General features: G+C 43.9%; 1 protein-coding gene across 1 annotated transcript; it reads right to left on the bottom strand.

Annotated features, from left to right (window-relative positions):
- Positions 1-1,314: 1,314 nt before the first annotated feature.
- OTUB1 (OTU deubiquitinase, ubiquitin aldehyde binding 1) lies at positions 1,315-26,223 on the bottom strand. Its single transcript, XM_088480059.1, has 7 exons — positions 26,092-26,223; positions 16,649-16,710; positions 15,217-15,315; positions 14,698-14,816; positions 9,914-9,998; positions 9,498-9,692; positions 1,315-2,990 (listed from the first exon to the last, which is right to left on the bottom strand). The coding sequence occupies exons 1-7, from the start codon at positions 26,132-26,134 to the stop codon at positions 2,790-2,792; spliced, it is 804 nt and encodes a 267-aa protein (XP_088336185.1). The 5' UTR covers positions 26,135-26,223; the 3' UTR covers positions 1,315-2,789.
- Between the last annotated feature and the right edge of the window lie 1,515 nt (positions 26,224-27,738).

Raw genomic sequence — 27,738 nt, 5'->3', positions numbered from 1 at the left:
GTAGTTCATAAAATACTTCATTAAGAACTCTTCCAAATAATAATGTGGGAAACTATAGGCCCTAGACAATCAACACTCAGGTTCTCTTTTTTCTGAATACACACTTGGCGGCACCCTACATAATGTCCATTACCTCCAAGCTCTCCCCCCTTTAATGAGCCCTCCTGAATCATCTCCAGCCCCTCCTATCTTCCTTCAGCCTGTAACCCCCCACTGTGGCTATCCCCACCATTTTACCCCTCCTGTCTCTTATGTCAAAATAGATTCAGTATTATACGATTAGAGTATACAGAACTTTTGCCACCTGTTTTCACCGAATATTGATTATTATTATGTTAAACCATTTTTAATCATGTCTTTCCCATATGTCCTCCCATAGTCTCTACTCATTAAATTGAAGGAAAAATAACGTATAATTTTATAAATACAAAGAGTGCTGCAGAAAATTGCTGGTTAGAAAGAGGACATTAACCCACCAATATTTTCCAGCACTAAATGGTATACATGTGAGACTGTTTATACTGTGTAACATTTAGCATTTCCATAATAGTGGGCGTATGAGGGTAAGAAAGACCACTAAGCTTACCCATCACCTGGCTGCTACATGTGAAAATAGACAAATATCTGTACAACAAACTACTATCCGCATGGCTAACTTAGATACATTTTCTCATTGTTGCTGCAAAGAGAGTGAAAAATCTGACTATACTACTTTAGTTAAAGGCGAGGAACAACACTAATTTAGAAGCATTAAAGTCATCTAATGCCTTTAAATTCCCTGCAAACCAAAAGGTGCACAACTACGTCGCAGCAGCATTTCTTTTGCCCTTTGTTAGAATTGTGTAGATCAGTCATTCTCAACTCCGATCATGCAATGTTTTCTGAATTTCTTAACCAAGCACAGGGGAGTCCATTTATTTCTCTAGGTCATTAATTATCCCACCTGTTTACACAGAGAAATCCTGATTAGATGACTTGTTGGTGGTACTTGTTTGGAGCTGAAAACCACTGGCGTAGATAGCGTATAATAAACGAAAAAGTAAAATTACCTACCTTTAACGTTTGGAGCAAATAATCTGAATAAAAGGAATCGACATAACACACAATTACCCAAATAATCCATTTCAAATTCTACCCTTGGTACACATACTTGTAGTATAGAAATAAAATAATACAATACTAGTGGGCGCCTCCATCTCTCCTTTTCCACAGATTTGCACCCGAGTGAAACAGAAGGATTTAATGACAGCCACCCGAATACCAAGTAGTATATATACCTACGCACATGGTGTGGTAATAAAACTAAGCAGTCTGTGGGTTTTAGCGTCATTTACTAATACATTGTTGCCAGACATAATTAACCATTTAAGAGTTACTGCAGCCTGCAACGTGTATACACATGATACAGTATGGTAATACAGCAGGACGTAGGAGAACATTTAGATAGTAGTTGTTACATACTAGAGACACTGGTATTATAGGCCCATTTAATGCATCATGAAAACAAAAGACAGCAATTTCACGATTTCTTGGTTTCCAAAGTGACTTTCCGGTCATAGAAATGAAACAGAAGACATCGATCTGCAGGATGTAAGCAAGTGTCTAGTTTGTGTTGTACCTACCTACAAATGCATTGGATGCACTTTGTAGTGCAGAAAGGCTGCATAGCGGTGTTCCCAACGTGACGTCTATAGTAAAGAGTGCCTACGCCAAGTAGATGCTTGTAATGAAATTGGCAGGTCATTTGCATAAAAATATATTTTGGCCTCTAGGTAGTAAGAAGGATGATCAATACACAAGTTAATGGAAATATAATGTTCCCTATCTAATCTTACAGTATGGTTTTTGACAATCAGCTCAGTACATGGCAGCTTTTTATCTACTGATTCTATCAACACAAATATTACATGATGGCGGCTATTGCAGAACAGCTCATTTGGGCTTCACAATAACTTCTGCACAAAAGTCTATATTTTGACCATGAAATGTGGAGTGTTTTTATTTTTAGTAACCAGGAAAGACACCACAAACGCGATCTGGTTACTAAATCTGTGCAGTGCAAAAACTATACAATGTTCCCTCTTTGCTACACTTCACTATACAGCCCAAACCTATAGTTATAAAGTATCAAGACGGAATATATGTGGCAGTAAGTGATGTCTGTGTTACCAAGAGGGAAAGTTGTATATATAAATATCTGGAGTATGTATGCCATTGTGTTTCACAATTTTGTGTTCTATCATTTCATAGTATGTTGTAGAATGATTTCTGTAAATCAGCCAAGGAAAAGCTACTCTAGTGATAATAAATTCACAGGCAGCTACAAGTGGAGTGTTACACCCAAAAATGAAAATTGTACTATGTCGGTCTCATTGCCATAACTAGCATATAAAGAACTGAGCTGCCAGTTGCTCTAACAATCTGCCCAGTCACATCACCATCCCTTATGTACGCTTGGAATGCACAACACAAATATTTAAAACCCCCACATCACAAATCACTAGCCCACCCAATTTATACCCCACAGTAAAGTAGTCATTGCCCACAACATTTATTTTTAACATGGAACCTAGCGTTCGGTGCTTGACTACCCCCAGACCTGTTTCCCTTGTGCCACCCACACACATACATCCAGTGCTCTGTTGAGTTCATTTATTTTGCTCCATTGAGATAAAACGTAACAGGCAGAGAATAACGTACAGAAAAGAGGGAACAGGTTAGAGCTCAGAGGACATCGGAGAGAAGAATGTGACTTCACACAGGGAGCGTGCAGAACAATACGGAGCAGGTCACTTATAGAGAATGTCGTAGTGTCCAGGTCGGTAGAGCAGGAAGACCTGTGGAGGATCTGAGCCCTCAGGAAACACATGGGTGACTGTGCTTCCCCCCTCACCCCTGTCCATATATTCAACCTGGATACAAACATTCAAGGCCTGGGAGAGAGCAATGATGTGGATGTGATCACTTTCCTTGCACATGGGCTCTACTTCCTGAGCAGGGAAACAGGCATTGTGGGGAGAGGAGAAAGAGAGAACAAAAACAAAATATTACATTAGATTCCCGAATAGGACATTTAAATTAATACACATTTTTTAACAAAATTAAGGATTTACAACCAAAATACTTTGAGTAGCAACAAATATTTCATTAGGATCCATCTATCCTATTACACCTGTAGTTGATCATTACATGAATAAAACAAATTTGAGAACTGAGAATTATTTGGAAAGCTTCCAGCAGGGCTGTGGAGTCGTAGAAGAAATGTATTGACCAGCTTCAAAATAAAAACGTATAATATTCTATAAATAATCAGCGATCGCAATAACACATGTACAGGCATGTTGGTAGCGGTACTGGGGACAGGCAGAGTGCTAATAATGACCACATTTAGAGTTGGTGCAAATTGCTGATATATATCTCTAGTGCGTTGCCAGGTGTATACCCCCGATATGTCTGTGAATGACGTTGTGCAGCGGGTGTGCAGCACAATAGATGCCCAATATATCTGCAAATATATATTGGTACATCTGCTGGCGTGTACAGACGACCTGCCGATCGCCTGTACACATGCCATAGGGACCCGGCCTTGACTGACAGCTCAACTGGGCCTACTTGTGACATCAGGCCCGACACATTGGGCGGACGATTGGGAACCTCTGGCATATAAGCTTACCAAACACCGTCCCCAATGCACTAACAGTGCAGGTTTTAAGGCTATCCATGCTTGACCACAGGTGACTTAATTAGTACCTCAGTCAATTTGATCTAACGACCTGTGCTCAACCATGGATATCTTTAAAACCTGAAATATTGGGGTGCATTTGGGAAACTTTGGTATATGCACTTACCAATCATCGGATAGGTCAGTTGGTCGTCCAAAAGGCCGACCTGTCAACCTAGTGTGTACTCAGCATTACATGAGGACACCACTTATAACCAGAAATATACCTAAACTGCAGCTACCTCTCAAGTAACGTAAACAGTTTTAATCTAAGATGCTAAAGAAAGAGGTTGTAGAAGTAAAAATATAAATTGTAGCCAATATAGACAGAAGTGAGAACTGAAAGCATAAGGGGAGAGAAAATCCAAAACAGATAATACAGAGAGAAGTCAAACTCTGGCATAAGGAACGTCCAATGTATGAAATCAACCACAAATGTTATTTAAAACAACAAACACACCCCATATGTACACTGAACATTTTGCATCTGTGTAAAGCAATGGTCTCCAACGTTAATTAAGGTGTGAGCTACTTTAGAAAAATGAAGAGCTACTAAAATTGTAGAAAAAAAAAAATCTGGCTAATAACCGAACAATTGAAGGTAATTTAATAAAAAAAACAATAAATGTTTCATAGAAAATAAAAATGCATTTAATTATTACAGTGATATTGGTGTTGTTTGTAAATAAAATTTAAGCACAGGCACATTGTATTGTTAATTACCGGCTCCAAGGATGTACTTGCAGTAGAGGAGCAAAAGATACAGGCAGGGCTGCTGTGTGATTTTCCGGCAGGGCAGGGCTGGAGTCACTCGCTCCGCCGTAGCATAGACACCGTGGGTGGAACCATGGGCAAACACGTCATGTGATTGCTGTAGAGGCTGCGACAATCACGTGACGTGCTTACCTGTGGCTCCACCTATGGCGTCGATTCCAAGGGGGAAGCACACGTCAGAGGTCACTTCTTCCTAGTTGACTCAGGAGTACTGCAGCTAGGAGAGCTACCAAAATTAAGACCGCGAGATACCGGTAGCTCGTGAGCTACAGGTTGGAGACCACTGGTGTAAAGTAGTGTCCCATCTGCAGTGCTGCACCAGTGGATGGGATGATGTGGTGAATGATGTCATGCTACTACATACAGCAATATATTGCACCATCGTACACTGGATCATGTATTGTGTACAGCACAGAGTGTGAAAAAAAAAATTATGATTTTTATTTTTTTAAATCGTATTTTGTTTGATTTAAATCAGATTTTTTTTTTTTTTTTTAATTTAAATCGGATTTTTATTAAAAAAAAAAAAAAAAAACAATAAACCAAGTAAAAACAATAAAGTAATAATAATAATAAAGAATCATGGCATTGCACAGCAAACTACACACAAATCACACAAACTGCAAAAGGAAAGAAACAGAAATGATGTTAAGTTACAATAGTTGCCAATTGCCTTGCCTGATTTGTAAATCTGAATAAGCCTACACATTAGGTTTATTGAACGCCTTAAAAAGAAACACAGGTTTTGCAGCTCTGTCAGTACCCAAGCGGTTTTTCAGTTTTGACTGCACCAAAGCAAATGTTGAAAAATAGAGTTATGGTATAACATACCTTTGTTAACTCTTTCTTCGAGGTCCATGGGGTCCACAGCCATTACGTTGGAGTATGAGTCCCGGTCACCAAACAGTTACCACAAACGAGCTCTCTGCTCCCAGGATGCACCGGGGTTCCTCCTCATATACCCCACCCCCTGCCTCAGGTAGCCAGTTCGTTACCAAGCTCAAGCAGGCGGAGACAAAAAGAGACACTCTCACGAGTCCAGACTGTCAAGAGAAGAAAATTACGGAAACCTCCCCCAGAACTACAGGTGCGTTTGGGTGGGTGTCCTGTGGACCCCCATGGACCTCGAAGAAAAAAAAAAACAAGAGTTAACAAAGGTATGTTATACCATAACTCTTATTTTCTTCTTCGGGGTCCATAGCCATTACGTTGGGGATATCCCAAAGCACTAAACCTACAGGCGGGGCCTGACTCTCGGAAGAGAGGAGAACCCTACGCCCGAAGGAGGCATCCTGAGAGGCAAAATTGTCAAAGGCATAAACTTTGACAAAGGTGTGGACGGAAGACCATGTGGCTGCCCCAGCAAGCCGCCCACGAAGGCCCCACTGACCATGTGGATGTACCCTTACTGAGTCTGGGACCACCAGACTAGTCTGTGTGTATACCTGAGAAAATGTCATATGAATCCATCTGACCAGCGTCTGCTTATCGGCTGCCCAGCCTTATGACTGTCATACAGTACAAAAAGGGAAACCTACTTCCTCATGCTGTTGGCGCGATCCACATAAATATGTAGCGCACGGCCAACATCCAAGGAAGCCTCACCTACCGAGAGGCTTGTAGTCTGAAAGCTGGGATCACAATCTCTTCATTCATATGGAACCAGAATACCACCCTGGTTGCGACAAAACGTCTTTAACGGATAGTCGCTCTTCTGGCGAGAGACAGATAGTCTGTGCTTTTATTTGGAACTTCGGCCGTACCCTGGCCAGGCAGATAACAGCTCCTGACAGAGAAAGACTGCCCTGAAACCGGCTTCAAATGTCTTATCAGTGGAACATTTAAAGGCGAATGCCAATGGTACTGGAAAGGGATATAAGGCCTCAACCTTTCTGGTAATATGGATTTTTCTGCCCGGAGAAACTCCATACTACCTTCCTTACAACCCCTGGTATCTCAGGTGGTCTCCCATCCAAGTACTAACTGGGCTCAATGCTGCCTAGCTATCAAGATCAGACAATCTTGGGCATGTCCAGTATGGTCTGGCTGTAGTCAGATTTGGGAGGCTTTCACAACTTTCTGGCATTAGAACACTGGAGCCTCTCCTTATACCGGCTCCACAAGCATAGCTTTGACCCCTCTGATCAGGGAGGAGACGTACTGTTGGAAGACGGTCTTCCTCTCTTGAGAGTGACTCTTGGGAAGAGACCCATGTGTCCCCCTAAACACCAGAAGATGTACCAGAATCTAAGGGCTGGACGGAGCGTGAGACCAACCGCCTTCTGATTCTTTTGGCCCTACTGGCCTAGCTACTTGCCATAATTGCTGGAAAGCTGTTAAGGACGAAGTCACATTTTGACCCGAGTGAGCACACATGTCCCTCCAGGACAGATGCCTAGGAAGCCTAAACATGGTAGGTTGCAGCTGCTGAAGATACCTTAATACCAGGGTTGGCGCAGGAGTCGAAAACCTGTCCACAACCTGCGCTATGATCTGGTAGATTTGACTACTGTGGTGACTCTTTAGAACAGTGACCACCACAACCCATTTATATTAAGTCAGTAGCACATCCATGCCTAACTGACCAGTTGCAAGATCTACCTGTAGATTTGCATCAATCGGTACTGAATCCAAGCAACAAAAGTTGGTAGGATTCCAATGTTATGCACTTTCCTGGGAACAAGGCATACTCAGGGATAGCCAACTTCCCTCACCACCCCCAATCAGTACTCAACTCAGCTGAGTCTTCCTAATTAGGAGAGAGGGGAGATGGGCAACCCAGCCCTACCAGTATATGTGAATTACAATTTAGCCCATATAGCATACAGCTGGGGGCCAATGTAATGTGCTCACCTTCACACAGTCTTTTTAGAAACAAAGGCAGCATAACTCAGCAAAACTTAACGCATTTAAGCAGTATATTTGCCATAGGCTCTTAATCAAAAAGCACACCAGCTTAGTAGGATATTGAGCCTGTTCAACCTGGCCACTAAGCAATGTATTTTGGTCCATAATCTGGGAAAAGGAAACCCAAGAGAGTTCTTATCCAGAAGCTGGGAGGTTTGTCTACTTTAACACAGTAACCACATAATTCAGATTGTATGAAATCCTGTGGGGAAACCCCCCCCAGCACAGGGACTTTAGCCGCCTGTCCTTCAGACTCTGAGACATAATAATGACAAGTTCTTAGTACACAACGTGATTTTGTTTCACCCTAACTACCCACACACCCGTAGGAAAGGGTTAAGGGGAAAGACAGTGATAGTTTACAGGAGTCACAGTTCTTTTTACATAAGAAACAGTATCCATAAAAACAACAATCACATGTCATGCATAAACACTCTGCGAGTCATATGCATATAAGCTCTTGCTACCACAATCAGCCTAGGCTTAGGTAGGATAGAGCTCTATAAAACCTGAACCAGCAGTAGGAAAGGTATACAGGGAGACTGCCCAGCGTCCTGCAGAAACAGCGTTCAGAGAGCAACTGACATACACTCTGGCTGCCCTATGGAGGCTGGGAGAGGCAACCCACAATCACTGCGCCAGAGGACTGAACTAGCGTGTGGATTGGGGGAGGGGCCGCCAGGGAAGCACACCTCCCCAATGCTGCTTGGACCTGCCTGGTAAACTGACCTGGCCGCCGCTACAAGCCCCGGCTGGTCAGGATCATCACATTCCGGCTGTCTAGTGTAGGAAACAAGCTGTATGCCTCCCGACTGCAGCTGGCCTCCGGCCAGTCTCACCACCGGAGGCCGGACCGCCACGTGGTCCCAGCGTCAGTGGCCGCCGCGACCACCCGCTTACCTGCCATCTCCTTGATCCGGATGCGGTCCAGGGCATGAGAGCCCCTGCCGAAGCCCTAGCCATGGTCCTGCCAAGGCTAACGGTGCGGCGCAGGAGGAGGTAGTTGTAGCGGGTGGTCGGTGCGTCTCCTATCAGACGCGAGGCTGCTTCCAGGACAGCTCAGACCACCCGCCGTGATGGAGAGTAACACTCTATTATTTTTTTTTGTTACTCGTCTGCAGGACTGCTCCAGCAGTCCCACTGTCTATGTGGTGAACACACCAAACAGGAAGAACTGGCTACCTGAGGCAGGGGGAGGGGTATATGAGGAGGAACCCCGGTGCATCCTGGGAGCAGAGAGCTCGTTTGTGTTAACTGTTTGGTGACCGGGATTCATACCCCAACGTAATGGCTGTGGACCTCATGGACCCCGAAGAAGAAATGTTCTTTCTACTGAAGCTGTAGCTGTTCACAATTGCACTACTGCTACCATGATATTTTCATTACCAGCTAGTTTTCTGCACAAATGTATTGATGCCACTGTTGACACAACATCGTGGTCAAACAATAGGTCATTAAACAGGGTTGCTTTTGCTTGGAACTTGACCAGTGTTGGTAGAAGGGTATTTGAATGTGGATATTTTTCTTTGGTTTAATTCTAACAATACATTAAACACCTTGATATCAGATTTTTTGTTTAAAAAATCATGTGATTTAAATCAAGTTGATTTAAATCAGCACACCCTGGTACAGTACGAGCGATATATCGTTTCATTGCGTCGTTCTATCGGCAGGGTACACATCGTATAGTCTGTACCCAGCTTAAGTGTTCCCTTGTGTCATCACAAACTGCTGAAGTTTGTCACAGCGCCCGGTGGTCTCCCCACCCATGTTTCTGACAGCAGAGCTGAGCACAGGCAAAGACTTGCAACACCCCTTGTAATCTAAAGTGGATAGGACAAATGAGGCCGGGATCCCCTATGCATCAACATGTCTGCATATTACTGAACCACAAAGTCATTGGTTTTTTTAGTGCATCTATAATGTAAAAGCATTTCTAATAAGGTCCTAGCAAAAAAAAAAATCACAATGCAGATTTAAACTGAGACAGAAATGTGATGAAGTCAAACAATGGCTGCTAAGCAAAACTAAATTACGACAGAATTCTTAAAATATATTTTAAAAAGCTGTGAGCAGCAGTGTGCATTGTTCATACCTGCTGGCAGAATTCCTTGACACTTCTCCCTCCTTCTATAAAGTGCTGGTAGAAGACACCATCTCTCTGCAGATGTCCGGATGTCAGAAGACGCAGGTAAACGACCACGTAATCTGAAACAGTCTGCTCATTAAATGCAGCTAGTAACTCTGACACTGCTGGACGCCTCTCTACAAGAGTGATCAGATCCATGAACTGTGGAATGCCAAAGAAAAAAGAAGTCACATGATAAAGTGGCCTGCAATCTATTTCCGGTCTACGAAGGGGTCATTTCTCCTGCAGCATTTCTCCGTGCAGAGTAAGCAGTCTATACATACAGGTAATTATAACATCTTAATATTATTTTAATATTTACACAACATAAATGAATAGCAGAGTTACAGATAGTGGCATGACTGATCATTTTCAGAACTCACTGTGTTGTGAAAGTCTTCAATAGTAAACTCTGTAAATCCTTGTCTGATGAGATCTTCCTTACTGTGCAGCGATACCTCCTTAAACCTACAAGAGAGAAAGACACTGATAAAATGAGGGAGGCATACAAACAGACACAGTGCCGATGAATAGAACAAGTTACAATTATGGATGTTGTAAAGAAGAGCATTTGATTACAAAAAGAGTCTCACATCATACACAATGTAGGAGCAGGTTACCCAGTAGCACTAATAATCTAACTATGAGCCTGATTCCCTATGGATCGCTATTGCCATCGCAGCTGTGATTACGTACGCTGGTCTGCTAGTGACTGCAATCGCAAAGCCGTCGCACAGCCAGCATAGAGACGCCCACTACCGCTATCTCACATCCGTAATACCTTGCAGTCCTGCGTATACATCGGCAACATTGGCCCCTCACGCACAATTACAACAGGTCTGACCTTACTCAGAAACTACTAACCTCGTTGCACGGAGTACACAAGCTGCGTATGCCGTTGCAGTAGCTAATTTCTGCATGCCCATGTAATGGCATTCAAACGGACTGGCACGCCTGCGTTTCTCTGACCATGCCCCTGTCACCACCCCCCAAACACTGACCTCCCATCCCTCCATCTGCAATGGCTTTGTATCTGAGTAATCGACGGCAATGCTATCTCAGAGCATATGCATGCGCAGTACACACCATCAGCTGATCTGTTTACGCTGTTGCAGTTATGACATTACAAGTTTGGTTCTAGGATGCAGGTGATGTAGAATAATAACCCATAGGTGCTGTGACGCCACACAATATAAAAATGGAAACAAGATGAAAAGCTGGTAGGTCAAAATTTCCTAAACTCTGCCATTACAGTCCAGGTTTTAAGGATATCCATGCTTAAGTCCACTTGGTTAAATAAAATTTACTGAGGTACTAATTAAGTCACCTATGCTCAAGCATGGATATCCTTAAAAACTGGACTGTAGGGTGCATTGAGGACCAATTTACTGAGGTACTAATTAAGTCACCTGTGCTCCAGCATGGATATCCTTAAAACCTGGACTGTAGGGTGCATTGAGGACCGCGTTTAGGAACCTCTGGCATATGCGCTTGCCAATCGTCCGCCCAATGTGTCGGGGCTGATGTCACAACTAGGCCCAGTTGAGCCGTTAGTCACTGCCGAGTGCCTACAGCATGTGTACGGGTGATCCACAGGGCTAGATTTACTAATGTTCGATTTAGATTTTTGAGTGATTTGACATTCGATTTTGCATTTGGAGATTTACTAAAGGCAAAATCGAATGTAAAATCAAACCTAAAACCGAATTTCTCTCAAATCCCACTCAAAAATCGAACTTCGGAAAAACATCAGACCTTTTTTTTTCCCCAACACACAAATCCCTTATTTATCAATATTCAATTTGAAAATCAAACACCAAATCCAACTTCAAATCTCCAAAATGAATAGATTTGCTTCATGCTTTCGATTTTAGCATGAGCAGGTCTGACTGACACAGATGCATGCACAGATCAGTGAGATCCATGCACGCATCTTTGTGTCAAATGCTTGTAGAGTTTTAAATTTAAAAAAAAAGCTCAGCTTTTATTTTGTTTTGTTTTAATTTTTTTGAGTTGGCAGTACCAGGCGTCTGTACTAAGACGCATGTACTGCGATTCCATCCACCTCCGCCGGGCCGTATCATCAGTAATTGTACTGGTGATTTCGGCGGGTCGTGGCTGAGCTTAGCTAGCAGCGAGGCTGCGACCTGGACTGCACCGGATCCTTGGAGATATCAGGTAAGGCGATTCCTCGCTTATGGGGAATCACGCGCAACAGTCCTTGCTTCTGGTGTCAGAGACGTGTGTTGACTGTTATAAAGTACCACCTTACCAGTCCGGTTTACCTGTTGTTGGACAAGAGCCATCTTGGGTATCCTCTTTGTCCCAAGTTATGATGCAGGTGGTGGATCGTTGGGCTACTCCATCGATGCCTCCTTGGATGGGATGTCCACATATGTTTTCACCTCATATGCATTCCACAATAAGGGATGTTGATGGCTATGCTAGTCAAAGTGTGGTACCATCTAATGTTGATAACAGACCAGTAGTGACTAAAGCGCCAAAACGCAAGTTGTCTATCTCAGTCTGCCCAACATATGGATTAAGACGCATCATCAGAGGAATCTGATCTGATGTTGCACAGGATTCCTCTCCAGGATCTACTTCTGGGGAGGAGGATCATCCATCTACTGTGGAGAGGGCGGTTAAATCAGTCCTAGATATTCAGGATGTTGAACCTGCTCATAGTAAGACGACTCCAGTGTTTAATCACCACCGAAAGGTGGTCAAAACTGAGTTCCCTGTGTCTGAACAGCTCACTGAACTTATTGAGGAGGCATGGGGTAACCCTGATAAGCGGCTTTATGCAGATAGGAGGATAAAATCATTATATCCGTTACCACCTTCTGTATGTGTGTGTTAAGTGGGGAGGTACCTGCTACTGTGGATGCTCATGTAAACACATTTAATCAGAAACGCTACATTGCCTATTCCATCAGCATCTTCTCTGAGGGATTTCACAGATAAAAAGATTGAAGCCTGTCTTAAGGCAATATTCTCATCATCTGGAGCGGTTACCTGTCCGGCTATAGCTGGAGCCTGGGTAGCCAAGGCTGTTGAAGAATGGATTGAGGCATTGGAAAATTATCTACCAAATGCTACCAGAGAACAGATGATGAATATCTCCCACATACGGGAAGCGGCTTCCAATCTGGGAGGAGCTGCAGTGGATGATGGAATTTTAGCTTCTAAGGCGTCAGCAGCAACCATAGTAGCACGCAGGGCCCTTTGGTTAAGATCTTGGAAAGCTGATACAGGATCAAAGAGCAGAGTTGGATAACAATGTCTACTCTGGAGGCTTCAAAGCCAAAAGGTCTGCCATCTAAGTCAAATAGTAGAGCTAGACAGGTTTCTTTTCAGTCCTTCTGAAGCTTCCCCAATTGAACTTTTAGACTCTGTAGATTTGAAGTGGTTGACAGCAAAGACACTTTCTTCTTGCCATTTCTTCTGCTCATATAGTCTCGGATTTGGCAGCGCTCTCTTGTCGCTCCCCATTTTTTATTTTCCACCAAGATAAAGCTGTTCTTCGTACAAAGGAGGGTTACCTTCCTAAGGTAGTGTCCCATTATGTTAAAGAAGAATTGTTGTTCCAGCTTTTCAGGCTCCAGACCTTTCTGTAAGTGAAGCCTTCCTGGATGTAGTTCTCCGTATTTATGTGGAGCGTACAAACGGTGTAAGCAAATCAGATACTTTTTTTGTATTATATACTTTTCACAAACGAAGATGGCCAGCTAATAAGCAGACTGTGGCGAGATGGTTACGCATGACTATCTCTCGGGAGTACACACAGGCTGATCTTCCAGTCCCAAACACGGTGACAGCACATTCTACTCAGTCTGTAGGGCCATCGTGGTATTTCAGTTGTGGTGCCTCTGCTGAACAATTGTGCAAGGCTGCCACATGGTCTTCTGTCTACACTTTTCTTAGGTTTTATGCCTTTGTCTCCCAGGATGCTTCCTTTGGGCGACAAGTTATTCTTTTCTGCTCAGGTGCATCCCCCACCCTAGGGGGAAACAGCTTTAGGACATCCGCATGGTATCCCTGTGGATCCCTATGGACCCCGAAGAAGAAATATAGAGTTATGGTAGACTTACCTAGATAACTCCTTTTCTTTGAGGTCCATAGGGTCCACAAGGCGCCCACCCTGACGCACCTGGCTTCATTGGGTGATTTTATTTCAGTCACGGATTCCCTCATCTTCTGTAAGTGTGTTTCTGGTGTACAATTATTTGAGCCAAAGCTTTTACTGTTTGGTGCCTGGTTTTCCAACCATAATATCCCCATGGTATCCCTGTGGACCCTATGGGCCTCGAAGAAAAGGAGTTATCTAGGTAAGTCTACCATAACTCTATATTTAACAGTAGAACTACAGGTCCCAGCAAGCCTCCCCTGCATGCTGGTACTTGGAGAACCACAAATACCAGCATGCGGGGCTTTATGGGCCCGCTGGTACCTCTAGTTCACCTGTAAAGAAATGTTAAAATAAAGACAAGACACACACTCCGTGACAATATAAGTTTATTACACACTATATAACTATATAACTATATATATATATATATATATATATATATATATATATAGTTATATATATAACCTACAATACCTGGACCGGTACTCCTCTCCAAGTAGGCATCCACGGTCTTCTGAAAACAAAAAAAACAAAAAACGAGGAGCCCGACCACGGACTGTACTGTCCTCTAAGGACGGTACCTCCCAAATGACATGGCAGCCGCGGCATTTCTCTTAAATGATACCGCGGCTGAGTATTCATTGGCTGAGAGGCGCAAGCCTCTGCCTCTCTCAGCCAATGAATGGTTCCCACCATTGACTTCAATGGTGGGAACCGCAAGGTTACTAAAGATTAGCTTGCGGCTCTCACCAAGTCAAGAGCCCCTGCAAGATCACAACTCCTTGTCCTCCTTCCTTCTCCAGCTTTCCAATGTTTTACTCTCTTTCTCTTTACTGTGGTAGCACGCAGACTTCAGCCATAATCCAGTTTTGTACTTTCTTTATGACTGAAGCAAATTCTCTCTCATGGCACTTATACACTTGTTTATGTGAAAGGTTCTAGATTATGTTCTTTTCTAAAATGCATGTTGTGTGCAATTAGCTCGATAAATATACATTTTAAAACTTCTCACATACACAAAGAATTCTATCTTACCTTGTTAGTTCAGGTCCTCCATCCAGCAGGGCTTCTAAATATGAAAAGCCAAACGCTCTGTAAAAGCAGTTTCCATCTGGTCGTGTTCGGCGTATGTGAGTGTATCTTCTGTGCAGGTCCTGGAAAATAAGTCACATCTATTTTAAAGACATTCACAAACTATTTTGTTCTCCTTTTTATTTGTTAATTTAAATGTCTGAGAATTGCATTATATTAGAATGATATTTTCAGGGCATTGGCAACATTGTCTCTGTCCCATAATGCTTCTCCACCTAACATATTCCTATATATATATTAGGTAAATCCTACAACAGCCTGGATTCACAGGGCATGAAATTAGTGCCGAAAGTAAAGGCACTCCTTAACACACTCATCTGCATTACAGTAGGCTACAGAGAGAGAACAAATTCTTGCTGTGCAAGGTTGTGAATCTATGCAGAGAACAACCAGTGGTATGATAGGCCTCATGTTCTTGCTCTCACACAAACCAAGAGAAAGAAATGCTTCTAAAGAAAATACCTTTATCTTTTCTTGGTACACTTTGTCATCAGAAGCATATTCCTGGTACAGTACGGAAAGCTCCAACCGATCCGAAAGCAGTGGAGTGTGACCGGCAATCTGAGATACAGAGGGGAAATTACTGACCTGTGTCATTGATAAGTATAGAACACTAAATCCCACCCCTCACTAATCACTTGTCATCTAAGCAGGCAAATCTCTATTTCCATGACAATAACATATCAGCTAGCACATGTAGGTGCCAATTCTGATTTGAGAGCAAAGCACAACAAGAAAGTAACTTTGTATCTCATACAAACCATGTTGCAATGTAAGGGGTGCACATACATTTATTTATTTTGCATGAAGGGTACATAATGGCTGATTTTCCATGTAGCCCGCAAATGCTGGACAGCTTTATTTGTACACTAGGGGCTCGATCCAATTAGGTGCGAATTGCAAGTAGCGAGTTTGCTTCTTTAAACTCGCACACTTCGCCGTGAAGCGCACTCCCGAGAATTCACCAATCCAAATAAAAATGCCTATTCAAACTACTCGCAGTGGAGGGGTGCGAATTGACTGCCAAATGAGATTTGCGAGAAATGCATGAAAATGTGGGGAGACCATCCTGGAACCCCCAAAATGGATAATTTTGTTAGCAGGACTGTATAGAAGGCTGTTTGTGTCCATTAGGAAGGTACTGTAGGTTTGGAAATGGTGTCAAATGGCTGATTTGTGCTTTTTTTAAAATGCAAGAAAATGATAAAACACAAACTTTTTTTGTTTAATCTCAAACAAATTAAACGAAAAATGCACAAAAAAGTAGAAAAAAAAGGGTGATTTGGGGGTACTTTGAGGGCACCTTGAAAAATGGGAAAAAAATTATAAAAACAATTATTTTTCAACTAAAAAATTATTGTAATGAAAATTTGGGGTGCCTAAAGTAACGAAAAAGTTGATTTTGGGGTAATTTGAGGTAATTTTTTTTTTTACCCCAAAAAATGACATGTATTATTTGACTAAATAAGCTAATTAGAAACTTCCAATTGCCTAATTGGTCATCCGGGGGGTTCAATTGGTTCAGCACGGGGTCCCCACATTTTAACCTTAAAATAAAGATTCGCCTTTCCATCTCTCACCCTCAGGGAGGTGCGAGTGGAAAGCTGCGAATTCGGTCTGACTGATCAGTGTGAGTTGCTAATTGGATTGCAAAATTAATTCGCTATGCGAAATCGAAGTGAAAATCGCACCTCGCACCTACTAGCATTGACCCCTATGATTTAGATTTGAGGTTGGACACACCCCTCCTAAATCTCTCTGCTTATATTAAAGTTGCCCCTCCCGCTGTGCAGCATGCACGGTGCCAAGTTACATGCTCTTATTGCTTTGTTCTCAACGCAGAATGAGCCCCGTAGTGCGAGACCGCTTCAGATTGTGAGAGTGTCACACTAACCTCTTGCTGTATACGGTCCTGCTGGGCAATGATCGCTTCGTCATAAGTGAGGCAATTTACACCTGAAAGTAGTATACTGGTTAAGTATATTGGGGTAAAATAAGTACACAAACTCAAAACATCCCAACCAGTTAGACACTACACAATTTAGGAAAAGTTATAAACAGTGCTATGCAGAAAAATAATTTAACTGGATCTGTCCCACACATGAATTTAGTTTACGAGATTACTATGCTAATAAATACTCATGCGCAAGAGAAAAAAAAAAACCCTCTTACATCCCCACGCTTCAAAAATAATTTTATTAGGTAAAAAAAAAACCTGAACTTTTAATCAGAAAACCCTTTAAAAGTAAAATATTGTAAGATATCCTAAATATGTTAAAAAGTTTATTAAATAATCGTGATAGTCACATAACTGCTTAATGCCAAAATGTGATCAAGCCCAACCAGGCAAATAGCACGTCTTCCCAGTCTGCACAGAGAGAGCAGCACATCTGATACAGAGTCCCATATCCTCTATTTTATCTACAGACGTCTTGGTATTTACCAATTATTGTGTACACACAAAGATTTCATATTTTAAAAATACAAGCTGAAAATTTGTATCTAATTTTTTACGATCTTTGACTGGATAATTAATGGTTTCTTAGTTTGTATACACAGAGGTCCAATATCTGGACAACCACCACAGATATTATTTTCACCCGATATAATTTTTGGGGGTCCATATATTACTGTGTGATTGTTGGTTGAAACTAAATTAGTGCGGCCTTACATAGTTTTTAGTGTTCCCACTAGGCTGCAGGCAGGGCAGGGCGCCGGGAGGGAGGTGTTTGGGCTTCCCACAAGCTCTCCCCTCGCGGTGAATAGATGCCGTGCGCATTGAGTCTATTCACCTAGGGGTGACTGTAAACTACAACTTTTCCCACCTGCGAAACATTGCAGCCCACGGGTGCGGAAGGCTCAGGGCAGGCTATTTTAGCAGGGCGCCACTAAAATGGCAGGGCGCATTTTGCCCTTTTAAAATCTGGCAGGAAGCAGCACCCCGCTAAAACAGCCTAACAGGAACACTAGTTTTGACTAAGCTACAAGCAGTATTAATATAAATGACATTTAGTACATTTGTACCTATATTGGGAGTTTTGCAAGCAGCAGGCTAACAGATTCTAACTTTATTGTTCATATCATATTCCTTGTTTTCACTATACTTGGGAATACTGTAGAAGAATAACCAAAATCATTCTTATATGAGGAAATATTCTGGAGACCTTAATAAGGGCTTAATACGATTATAACAGTTTTCATAATCCTGTTGCTCTCACATTTTTGAGACACAGGTGCTGTGTATCAGTTCTGTATCCCTTAAGTTATGTAGCCACGATATTTAATTGTGCATAAGAGATTTTATATATTTTCGCCTGCATTTTCCTTTTTTATTTTTGCAATTACTATGTGACTATCATGATTATTTAACACATTTTTAACGTATCTAGGATATCTTCTAATAATTACTTTTTAAAGGGTTTCCTGATTAAAAGTTAGGCTTCATTTTTACCTTAAAAAGATTTCTTACTTTGAAGATTCCCCCACTAATAATTTTGTTTGTCTTTTCTTGCCCTTGTGCGTAAGTATTTATTTGTGTATCACAAATTTAATGGGAGCACCACAAACTCAGTGCCATCTCACGTGTGGTCCTATTATGACAGGCCCCTACGTTGGTTAAATCTAACTGTTTTTCTTTACACGTTACAGTGGCGTGGATTCAATATTTATGTACTCAGTAATTACTATGCTGCAAGTCCGTATGCTGGGAAGCAGTGATATCAAAAGACACTACCTAAAATTGATAAGATCCTAATTGTATTCATGATGTACTTGTTCCTAGAGAAAACAACATTTACCATGGGCAGCATGGTGGCACAGTGACTAGTAGTACTACCTTACAGCACAAGGGCTATAAATTCAATCACAACCAGGGCACTATCTGCATGTTCTCTCTCTGCAAAACGCATGCGTGCCAGTGCATTGGAATGCTGTTGCATGGGCGTGCATAAATTGTCCACTGCGATGCCATACGCAGCTGTACTCACTGCGTGCGACGAGGTTAGCAATTCCTGAGTAAGGTCAGAGCTTGTGCAAGTGTGCGTGAGACTGTGATTGTACTCGCTGTTGCCGATGGTTTTGTAGTCTTGCTAAGTATTAAGTGTGTAAGGTAAGGTGGGTGTCCTTATGTTGTGCTGCGACGGCATAGCGATCGCAGAGGTATAGCATATATTCGCAGTGAGACTGCGGGCGTAATCGCTATTGAAGTTGCGATTAGTACTGAATCAGGCCCTAAGTTCCAAAGGGCCACGGGCTGCTGTAAATTACAAATACTGTCTGTACATTGCTGCATAAAAGTGGTGGAGCTATATAAAAAGTAATATATTAGTTCAGCACACAAAATGTAAAATATCCACTGTGAGCAGAGCTTCCGTGTCCAATTTATTTAGAAACACTATTTCATGGTCACTGGTATTTCAAACAGGGCGTGTGTGTATAGTATTCTTTACATGCTACAAGGCAAAAATCCCATTGTATGAGCTTTCTGTAATGACCTTACAATAAGAAATCAAACTAATCATGTTAGGCATTCTAACCTAAAATAATAATAAATCAGGTATACTAGACCATTAGTAATCAAATTAAATAGAAGGATGCTTCTGATGAAACCAATATTTATATTGGAGAAATGCATCAGAAATTGTTACCATCTCTAGAATCACTTCTTTATTTAACCACCGCAACCTCTTTCCACTGAATGTGGACTCGAGCATCAACAGTGCCCATATGCAGTGTTCTGTAGCCAAGTCCATAAACGGAGAGTTACCCGATCACATCCAGTCAACATAAAGGATGGTAATTATTCTTAAGACTGTGGGTTAATACTCTATGGGGGTGGGGGGGGAGAATTCAATTAGACGCAAAAACTGAACGTCGGAGAAATTTTTGCACAATTTGCGTGTTTTAGTGCAATATTTTCGCAAATTTTGTCTATGCATGCTCCCATTTTTCCCCCCTATCCTGTTACAAAACATGCAAAAACTAATTTGTGCAAAAACTGCGCATGGTGAAACAGAGAAAAGTACAGCACAATTTGAGATCAGTCTGTACCCCATAAAAAGCCTAACTGACATAGGAAATCAATATAGAAGTGTATTAGTAGACCTAATAAAAGTATTTTGGGTTCTTAAATTGTGTTAAATGGCTGTTATATGCATATTTGTATAACTGTGATAAAAAGCAATGGCGAAAATAATTGCTGCAGTTACATTGGGGGTACATTAATATAGGTGCTAGTCTATTTTAGTGTCTATAAAGTGCATTTTGTCCCATCCATACAGCCCCCCCAAAATATCTGACCCATTACTTTAAACCTATTTTCCAATACTTTTTACATTCTGACCACAACAATTACGTCATTATTAGGGGGAATTAGGTACATTTTTTTTTTCCTAATTAGTCATTGGGGGGGATGTCCAAAGGGTTCTGAACCAAGTTCCCACATTTTTAGTTTAGCCACTAATAGGGATATTGCACAAGTTTTCACCTGCTCAGAGATGGTGAAAACAGTTAGCCGCTTTTTGTCTATAACTTCGGCAATAGGATTGCACTATACGCATTTTCGTACAAACAATTGATGTTCCCTACCACATGCTCACAAACATACGAGGGTTAATTTTATTTTTTTGTCGGGAGCCAATTATCCTACCAGTATATTTTTGGTGTGGGGGAGGAAACCGGAGCACCTGGAGGAAACCCACGCAAGCACAGGGATAGTTTAAGTAAGGGAAAAGAGAAACACATGAGGGAAGAGGGCCCTGCTCCACTCCAGGACATCTGTCATTGGGCTCGATTCTATTCTGCATGATGTGAATAGCTCCGGGAATCAGCTCCCGGAGCTATTCAATACACCGCGCAGCTAACCCCGACTAAGCATTTCTTCTCGCACCCCCTCCGGGGATGCGAGCAGAAATCCGACAAAAGTCCCGGCGCGAGGCTGTTATCTGCCCTTAGCGCCGGGAAAACAGCATCGCACCGGGAAGTTAGGTCGGGGAATGCCCGTTCTCGCGCCTAAACACAATGTTTAAGGCGTGAGAATGAGCCTTCCCCGACCTAACATCGCGATGGATTGAATAGCTCCGGGAGCTATCTCCCGGCGCTATTTACATCGTGGTCAATAGAATTGACCCCATGGAGTGGAGCCGGGAACAGGCAGTCACAATAAAGTTAATTTACATTTATAGCTTTCAAATTGTGTGTCACATATGTGAATGTCAGTATGTTACAACAGAAAAATGTTTGAGAACCACTCCCGGAATACACAAAAGTGTCCACTGTTCACGTTAGGAATTCATAATCAAGACTTGGGCAGCACAGACTGTGTAATGGTTAGCATTACTGCCTCATAGCACTGAGGTCATGGGTTCGATTCCCACCACGGCCCTACCTCTGCGGAGTTTGTATATTCTACCTGTGCTTGCGTGGGTACTCCGGTTTCTTCCCATACTCCAAAAATATATACTGGTAGGTTAATTGGCTCCCAACACAAATTAACCCTAGTGTGTAAGTGTGTGCACATGTGATAGAGAATATAGATTGTATGCTACACTGGGGCAGGGACTGATGTGAATGGCCAAATATATATGTGTGCGCTATATAAATAACTGGTAATAAATAATAGGACTTCAACATCTTGGACTCTGATACTAATTTGTGCTGCTTTGTGAACATTTGTAATTGTGGAATAGAAACAGACTTTGACGGCAGAAAGGAACCACTTGGCCCATCTAGTCTGACCCTTTTTTAACCTTATGGTAATCTCAAACCCTACTTATTCTTTGTAAGGATATCCTTGTCTGTCCTAAGTATGCTTAAATTGCTCTAATGTATTAGCCTCTACCACCTCAGATGGGAGTCTATATTTTACTTCTAAATTAATCAATGATTTCAATAATTTTGTATTACATTTTATATTTAGATGGAAACAGTTTAATTACCTTGTAATACCATTTTTGAGCATCTAAGGTCTTTATTTCCTATTATTTTCATGTCAGGCATGCATCCAGTGCATGTGCAAGCGGTCAGAATCGGAAGATCCCCCTTCCTAAAAAAAAGTTGTGGAACTTAGCCCGTAGGCTACAATGGGTATTGCCATCTGAAGATGGCATCACCTATCAGGGCTGAAGCTTTGTAAAGTTGCCTTATAAGCAGCCCCCATTCGGCTGTTTGTTGCTTGTCTCTAAATGTATCTTTTGTGTATTCTCTACTATGCAAATTTCAATAAAAATATTAATTAAAAACTAATCTATAGCCCCCTTAGTTTTACATTTGTCATGTTATAATATGAGATATGGCAAGAACTTACCCTTGTTATCTCTATTTCTACGAAGTCCATAGGGTTCCACAGGATACCTTGGGGTATAGGTGATGACGTCAGGCATCGGGCACCATAGAGTTAAGCTTTCAGCCTCCCAGGATGCACTAGGGTCCCCCTCCTATACCCCGCCCTCGAGCCCAGGCATCTCAGTTACGTACCAAGCCATGGGACGGAGGAGGAGAAGGAAGAGAGAGAAAAAAGATCTGGACACACACAAGAATCACATTCTCACCAGAGGGAGACTGAAAAACCGGTGACCAGAGCAAAGCCCATCTGCAGCACAGGTGCAACAGGGCGGGAGTCCTGTGGAACCCTATGGACTTCGTAGAAATAGAGATAACAAGGGTAAGTTCTTACCATATCTCATATTTTCTACTTCAGGGTCCATAGGGTATCCACAGGATACCTTGGGGATGTCCCAAAGCAGTATCCTTTAAGGGTGGGGACTCTCCTGTGCTGAAAGGAGAATCCGCCGCCCGAAAGGAAGCATCCTGAGAGGCAAAGGTGTCAAACGCATAATACCTCACAAAGGTATGGACAGAGGACCACGTGGCCGCCTTGCAGATCTGGACTGCAGAGGCACCACGTCGAGCTGCCCACGAAGGATCCACAGACCTAGTGGAATGAGCCTTCACAGAAGGAGGAACCGGCAGGCCTTCATGAAGATAAGCTTCTGAAATTGCCATACGGATCCAGGCTGCCAAAGTTTGCTTTGAAGCAGGCCAACCCTTTTTACGGAAGCCATAGAGGACAAACAAGGCGTCCGACTTCCTAAACGAAGAAGTGCGGTCAACATAAGTCCTTAAGGCCCGCACAACATCCAAAGTGGCCTCACCCACTGAAAGACCAGGTGAGTTAAAAGCCGGTACAACTATTTCCTCGTTAACATGAAACTGGGAAACAACTTTGGGAAGAAATTCAGGACGAGTGCGTAGCACTGCCCTGTTCCCATGAAAAATCAAGAAAGGGGGTCTACAAGAGAGCCCCTAAATCAGAAACCCGTCTGGCCGAAGTTATGGCCAGAAGGAAAACAGTCTTAGCTGTTAGCCATTTAAGATCCACTGAGCCCAGCGGTTCAAACGGCGGTCCTTGGAGAGCCCTCAGGACCACAGCCAAGTCCCAAGGCGCCACAGGTGGAAAAAACGGCGGCTGAATTCGCAGAACGCCTTGCATAAAGGTGCGCACATCAGGGATTGTAGCAATCCTACGATGAAACCAGACAGACAGGACAGAAACCTGCACCTTCAAAGAAGCAAGGCAAAGCCCATGGTCTAGTCCCGCTTGTAGGAAGGCTAGAACTCTAGACAGACGAAACTCCCTTGGTGCATAACCTCTCGGTCAACACCACTGGAAGAACGTATGCCACACGCGATGGTATATTCTGGCGGAAGACTGTTTCCGAGATCTTAGCATGGTTCGCACCACAGAGCTGGAAAATCCCCTGGACCTCAACATGGCCGTCTCAACAGCCACGCCGTCAAAGACAGCCGAGTCAGGTCCGGGTGAAGACAAGGACCCTGTGACAAAAGGTCCGGTCGTAGCGGCAACCGCAGAGGACTGTCCACAGATAGACCCTGAAGGTCTGAGAACCAGTGCCGTCTGGGCCATGCGGGAGCTATCAACAGGAGCGTCCCTCTTTCCTGTTTGAATTTCCGGATTACCCGCGGAAGAAGGGCAAACGGAGGAAACAGATAAGCGAACCGGAACGTCCACCAGACAGACAGAGCATCCACCAGAGACGCCTCTTCGTCTCTTGTGCGAGACCCGTACACCAGCAACTTGTTGTGCCGGGACGCCATGAGGTCGATCTCTGGAGGACCCCACCTGTCCACCAGCAGTTGAAAAACGTCCGGGTGCAGGGACCATTCTCCCGGATGAACGTCCTGGCGACTGAGAAAGTCCGCTTCCCAGTTTAGCACTCCCGGGATGAAGACCGCTGATATGGCCCGGAAGATTGCGCTCCGCCCATACCAGGATCCAGGACACCTCCACGAGAGCCGCCCGACTTCGGGTTCCTCCTTGCCGATTTATGTAGGCCACGGTGGTAGCGTTGTCCGACTGGACCTGCACCGGGTGACCTTGGAGAACCTGATGTGCCTGCTGAAAACCGCTCGGAGTTCCAAGATGTTTATTGGAAGCTCTGTTTCTGCCCGAGTCCACCTGCCCTGGAACAAGTGTGGACCCGAGACTGCTCCCCAGCCTCGAAGACTGGCGTCCGTTGTTAACAGGACCCAATTCGCCACCCAGAACGGACGACCCTTGTTGAGATGGGTCGTCTGCAACCACCAGGCTAGGGACAGGCGAACCTCCGGAGTGAGCACCATCGTCTGGGACTTTAGACTCTGAGGCAGTCCATTCCATTTGGACAGGATCAGGTGCTGCAGAGGTCTGGAGTGAAACTGGGCATATTCCACCATGTCGAATACCGACACCATGGAGCCCAGTAACCTCATCGCCAAGTGCAGAGACACCCGGCGGCTCTGTAGACAACTGCGCACCCTCAACTGCAAGGCAGAGATCTTTTCCCCCGTCACAAAGATCCTTTGCTGTCCGGAGTCCAATAAGGCTCCGAGGTGCAGAATCCGCTGAGACGAGATCAGGGTGGACTTCTGCCAGTTGATTAACCAGCCGTGCCATTGCAGTACCGCAATGGTCAGGTCCAAGTGGCGTAGAGGGAGCTCCGGAGATCCTGCCACTAAGAGGAGGTCGTCCAAGTACGGCAACATGCGGACTCCCTGCAGCCGCAGGGAAGCCGCCATGACCGCCATCACCTTGGTGAACACACGTGGTGCTGTCGCCAGGCCAAAAGGTAACGCCCGGAACTGAAAGTGGTCGCTGCGGATTGCAAACCTGAGGAACTGCTGATGGCCCTGGCATGCATTTAACCCCTGGGACGCCGCAGCGCTACCGCTCTGCCGCGGTCCTGCTGTCCCAGGGGGGTAGTGTAAGCGCAGGTTAGTACCTGGCTCCACGCTGCAGCCAGTCCCCAGGGAGCACCCTGCCTGGGGACTCTGGACCATGTATCAGCGGGGACCCACCGCGGGACTCCGCTGCTTACCTGCTGACCCCCTTAAATCCGGCCATGGTCCCAAACATCTGGAGTCACCGCTAGCTGTGACCCCAGATGCCTACCAGCATCCCCGGATCGGTACCTGCGTTCTGGTACCGGCGGGGGTGTAGGGAAGACAGCATGAACGTCAGGACTGACTGTCCATGCTGTACTTCCAGATGTGCAGCCACAGCTGCATAGAAGAAAAACTTCAGGGGCTCTTCATGGCCCCCCTCTAACAGGTCCAACCGACTCCGGCCGGGCACCAAACTAAACTGAGATGCCTGGGCTCGGGGTATAGGAGAGGGACCCTAGTGCATCCTGGGAGGCTGAAAACTTAACTCTATGGTGCCCGATGCCTGACGTCATCACCTATACCCCAAAGTATCCAGTGGATACCCTATGGACCCTGAAGTAGAAATATGCACAGCTATTACTGAGATACGCCATAGTTCATGGCTGTGTGGTACGGCACATGTATATATAATGTCATTCACTGAGTGTGTTGGCATATTTAGATGCACTGTGGGTGGAAATTAGCACATACAATGATTTAAAGGGGAAATTATACTGTACAGTGATATTTGCTGTCACTATGGGGGTCATCTATATAAATAACTTCAACACACAAATACCATCAACAGTGACAACAAATGTGACTACATAACCCCTTCACAAAGCACAATTACACTCAGTACCTGTTGGTGCCGTGCATGATTCTGCATTGCAAGAACTAATACCTATGGTGGGGATATATAAGAGAGAGATCTGAGTGTGACCCATATGCACCAAACACAAAGCAGCACCCACGGGAGCGAAGTGTATATGGACTGCAGTGATGTGTGCCTGAAGCAGACAGATGGAGGCGCCTATATAAAGTACTATGTGCATGAATGGCTCGGACAGCGCTTTGTCATCCTCCGCTATATTGCTAAGTGTGAATGTGCTGTGGTGCCCCAGCATCTCGCCTCACCATCGCACTCCGTCTGCTGCCGCACAGATTCCTCAGCCGCCATCTTTACTCAGTCCAGGCCACCGCTTCCTATCACTTCCGGGAGACCACAGACCGGAAGTCCCGCCTTCATTTCACCAACGTGCGCCGGATGCCGCTGTTGCTGTGGAAACTGTTAACCCCCGTCCCCCCTCTCAACGCTGTCTCTCCAGGTACAGAATCTGAAGGTGAAATATACCTGACCCTGAGTCTACTACAGTAATATGCAAGTTTTTCTCTATAATTTAAAAAACATACCCAAAGATTTAGTGTATGTTTCATAACACTCTTTGTCTTGTGGACCAAAAGCTACCCACTCTTTCCTTCCAAACTGCCCTTTTGTGGAGCAGAGTAGATGGATGCCCCCCCCCCCCCTCAAAAAACAAAACAAAAAACAGTTGCTGATAATTTCTTTAACAGGGCATAGAATGCCAAGGTGACTGCTGTTATCCATTATTACAAAGCGGATTGGTGGCATTCTTTAGCTTCCACTCTCCCCACAAACTGTTTTTGTTTTCCCAGATGTCATATCCAATCCATATATCTCCCGACACTGGCCAAAGTAAATCTTGGACAAATGCATGGCTAAAGCACACTATGGGTGTGGCCAGGCAGGGCCATTATTTATTTCTTAACAGTTTCTTATATAGCGCAGCATATTCCGTTGCACTTTACAATTGTAAGCATTAATAGAACAAAACTGGGTAATAGACAGATATATAGGTAGGAAGGCCCTGCTCGCAAGCTTACAATCTTCACGTGTGGGCACACTGAACAGCTGCCCAGGGCTCCACAATTCTAGGTGCCTTCGAGCAGGGGACATCTACATGGAGTGTGCTGCCTCTTGCTTTGTGTATAGGGTAGCCAGCTCCGGCCGCTTTGTGAATTATATACACTCAGAGCAGCCAGGCAGCATTCTATACCTCCCAGCCTGCAGCCATTTACATTTTTATTCCTGTGAATGGGTGGGTAGGGGCCCCAGTGCATTGCTTTGCCAAGAGCCTACAATGCTGGGTGTGAGTCATAATTTTCATGGCCACAGCCCAATTACAAATGCTACACTTGTGTCCAATTCTCATCCAACCCAACCTCTTACCTATCAGTTGGTCAGTCAGTGGTACAATGTGTACCCTTAAGGCCCCTACACACTAGATCAGTGATTCCCAACCTCGGTCCCCATGGCACACTAATAGTCCTGGTTTTAGTGATATCCATGATTGTGCACAGATGGTTAAATCAAAATAACTGAGGAACTAATTTAGTCACTTGTGCTCAAGTATGGCTATCCCTAAAACCTGGACTGTTAGTGTGCCTTGAGGACCGTTGTTGGGAACCCCTGCACTAGACGATACCAGGAGCAATTCCAATGTATCAGAACGACAAACCACTCATATCGTCCAGTGTGTACACTTGATCACGATGCGTATCTTCTGATCTTCCCTACATGCAGGAAATTTGTCTATATTGGTATCAATTTGCGGCATATCGTGCAGTGTGTACCACAAGTAACAGCATGCAGTGCATTAAGGGCCCACTGGTATCTCTAGTTCACCTGCAAAATAAATATTAAAACAAACACAAGACACACACCGTGAAAGTACAACTTTATTAAAACACATGGATACTCAC

The sequence above is a fragment of the Taudactylus pleione genome, unplaced genomic scaffold (assembly GCF_031769625.1).
Source record: "Taudactylus pleione unplaced genomic scaffold, aTauple2 ptg000250l, whole genome shotgun sequence".
In the NCBI taxonomy this organism is placed as follows: Eukaryota; Metazoa; Chordata; class Amphibia; order Anura; family Myobatrachidae; genus Taudactylus; species Taudactylus pleione.
Note: the sequence above shows the minus strand (reverse complement) of the source record. Positions and strands in the feature narration are given on the sequence as shown.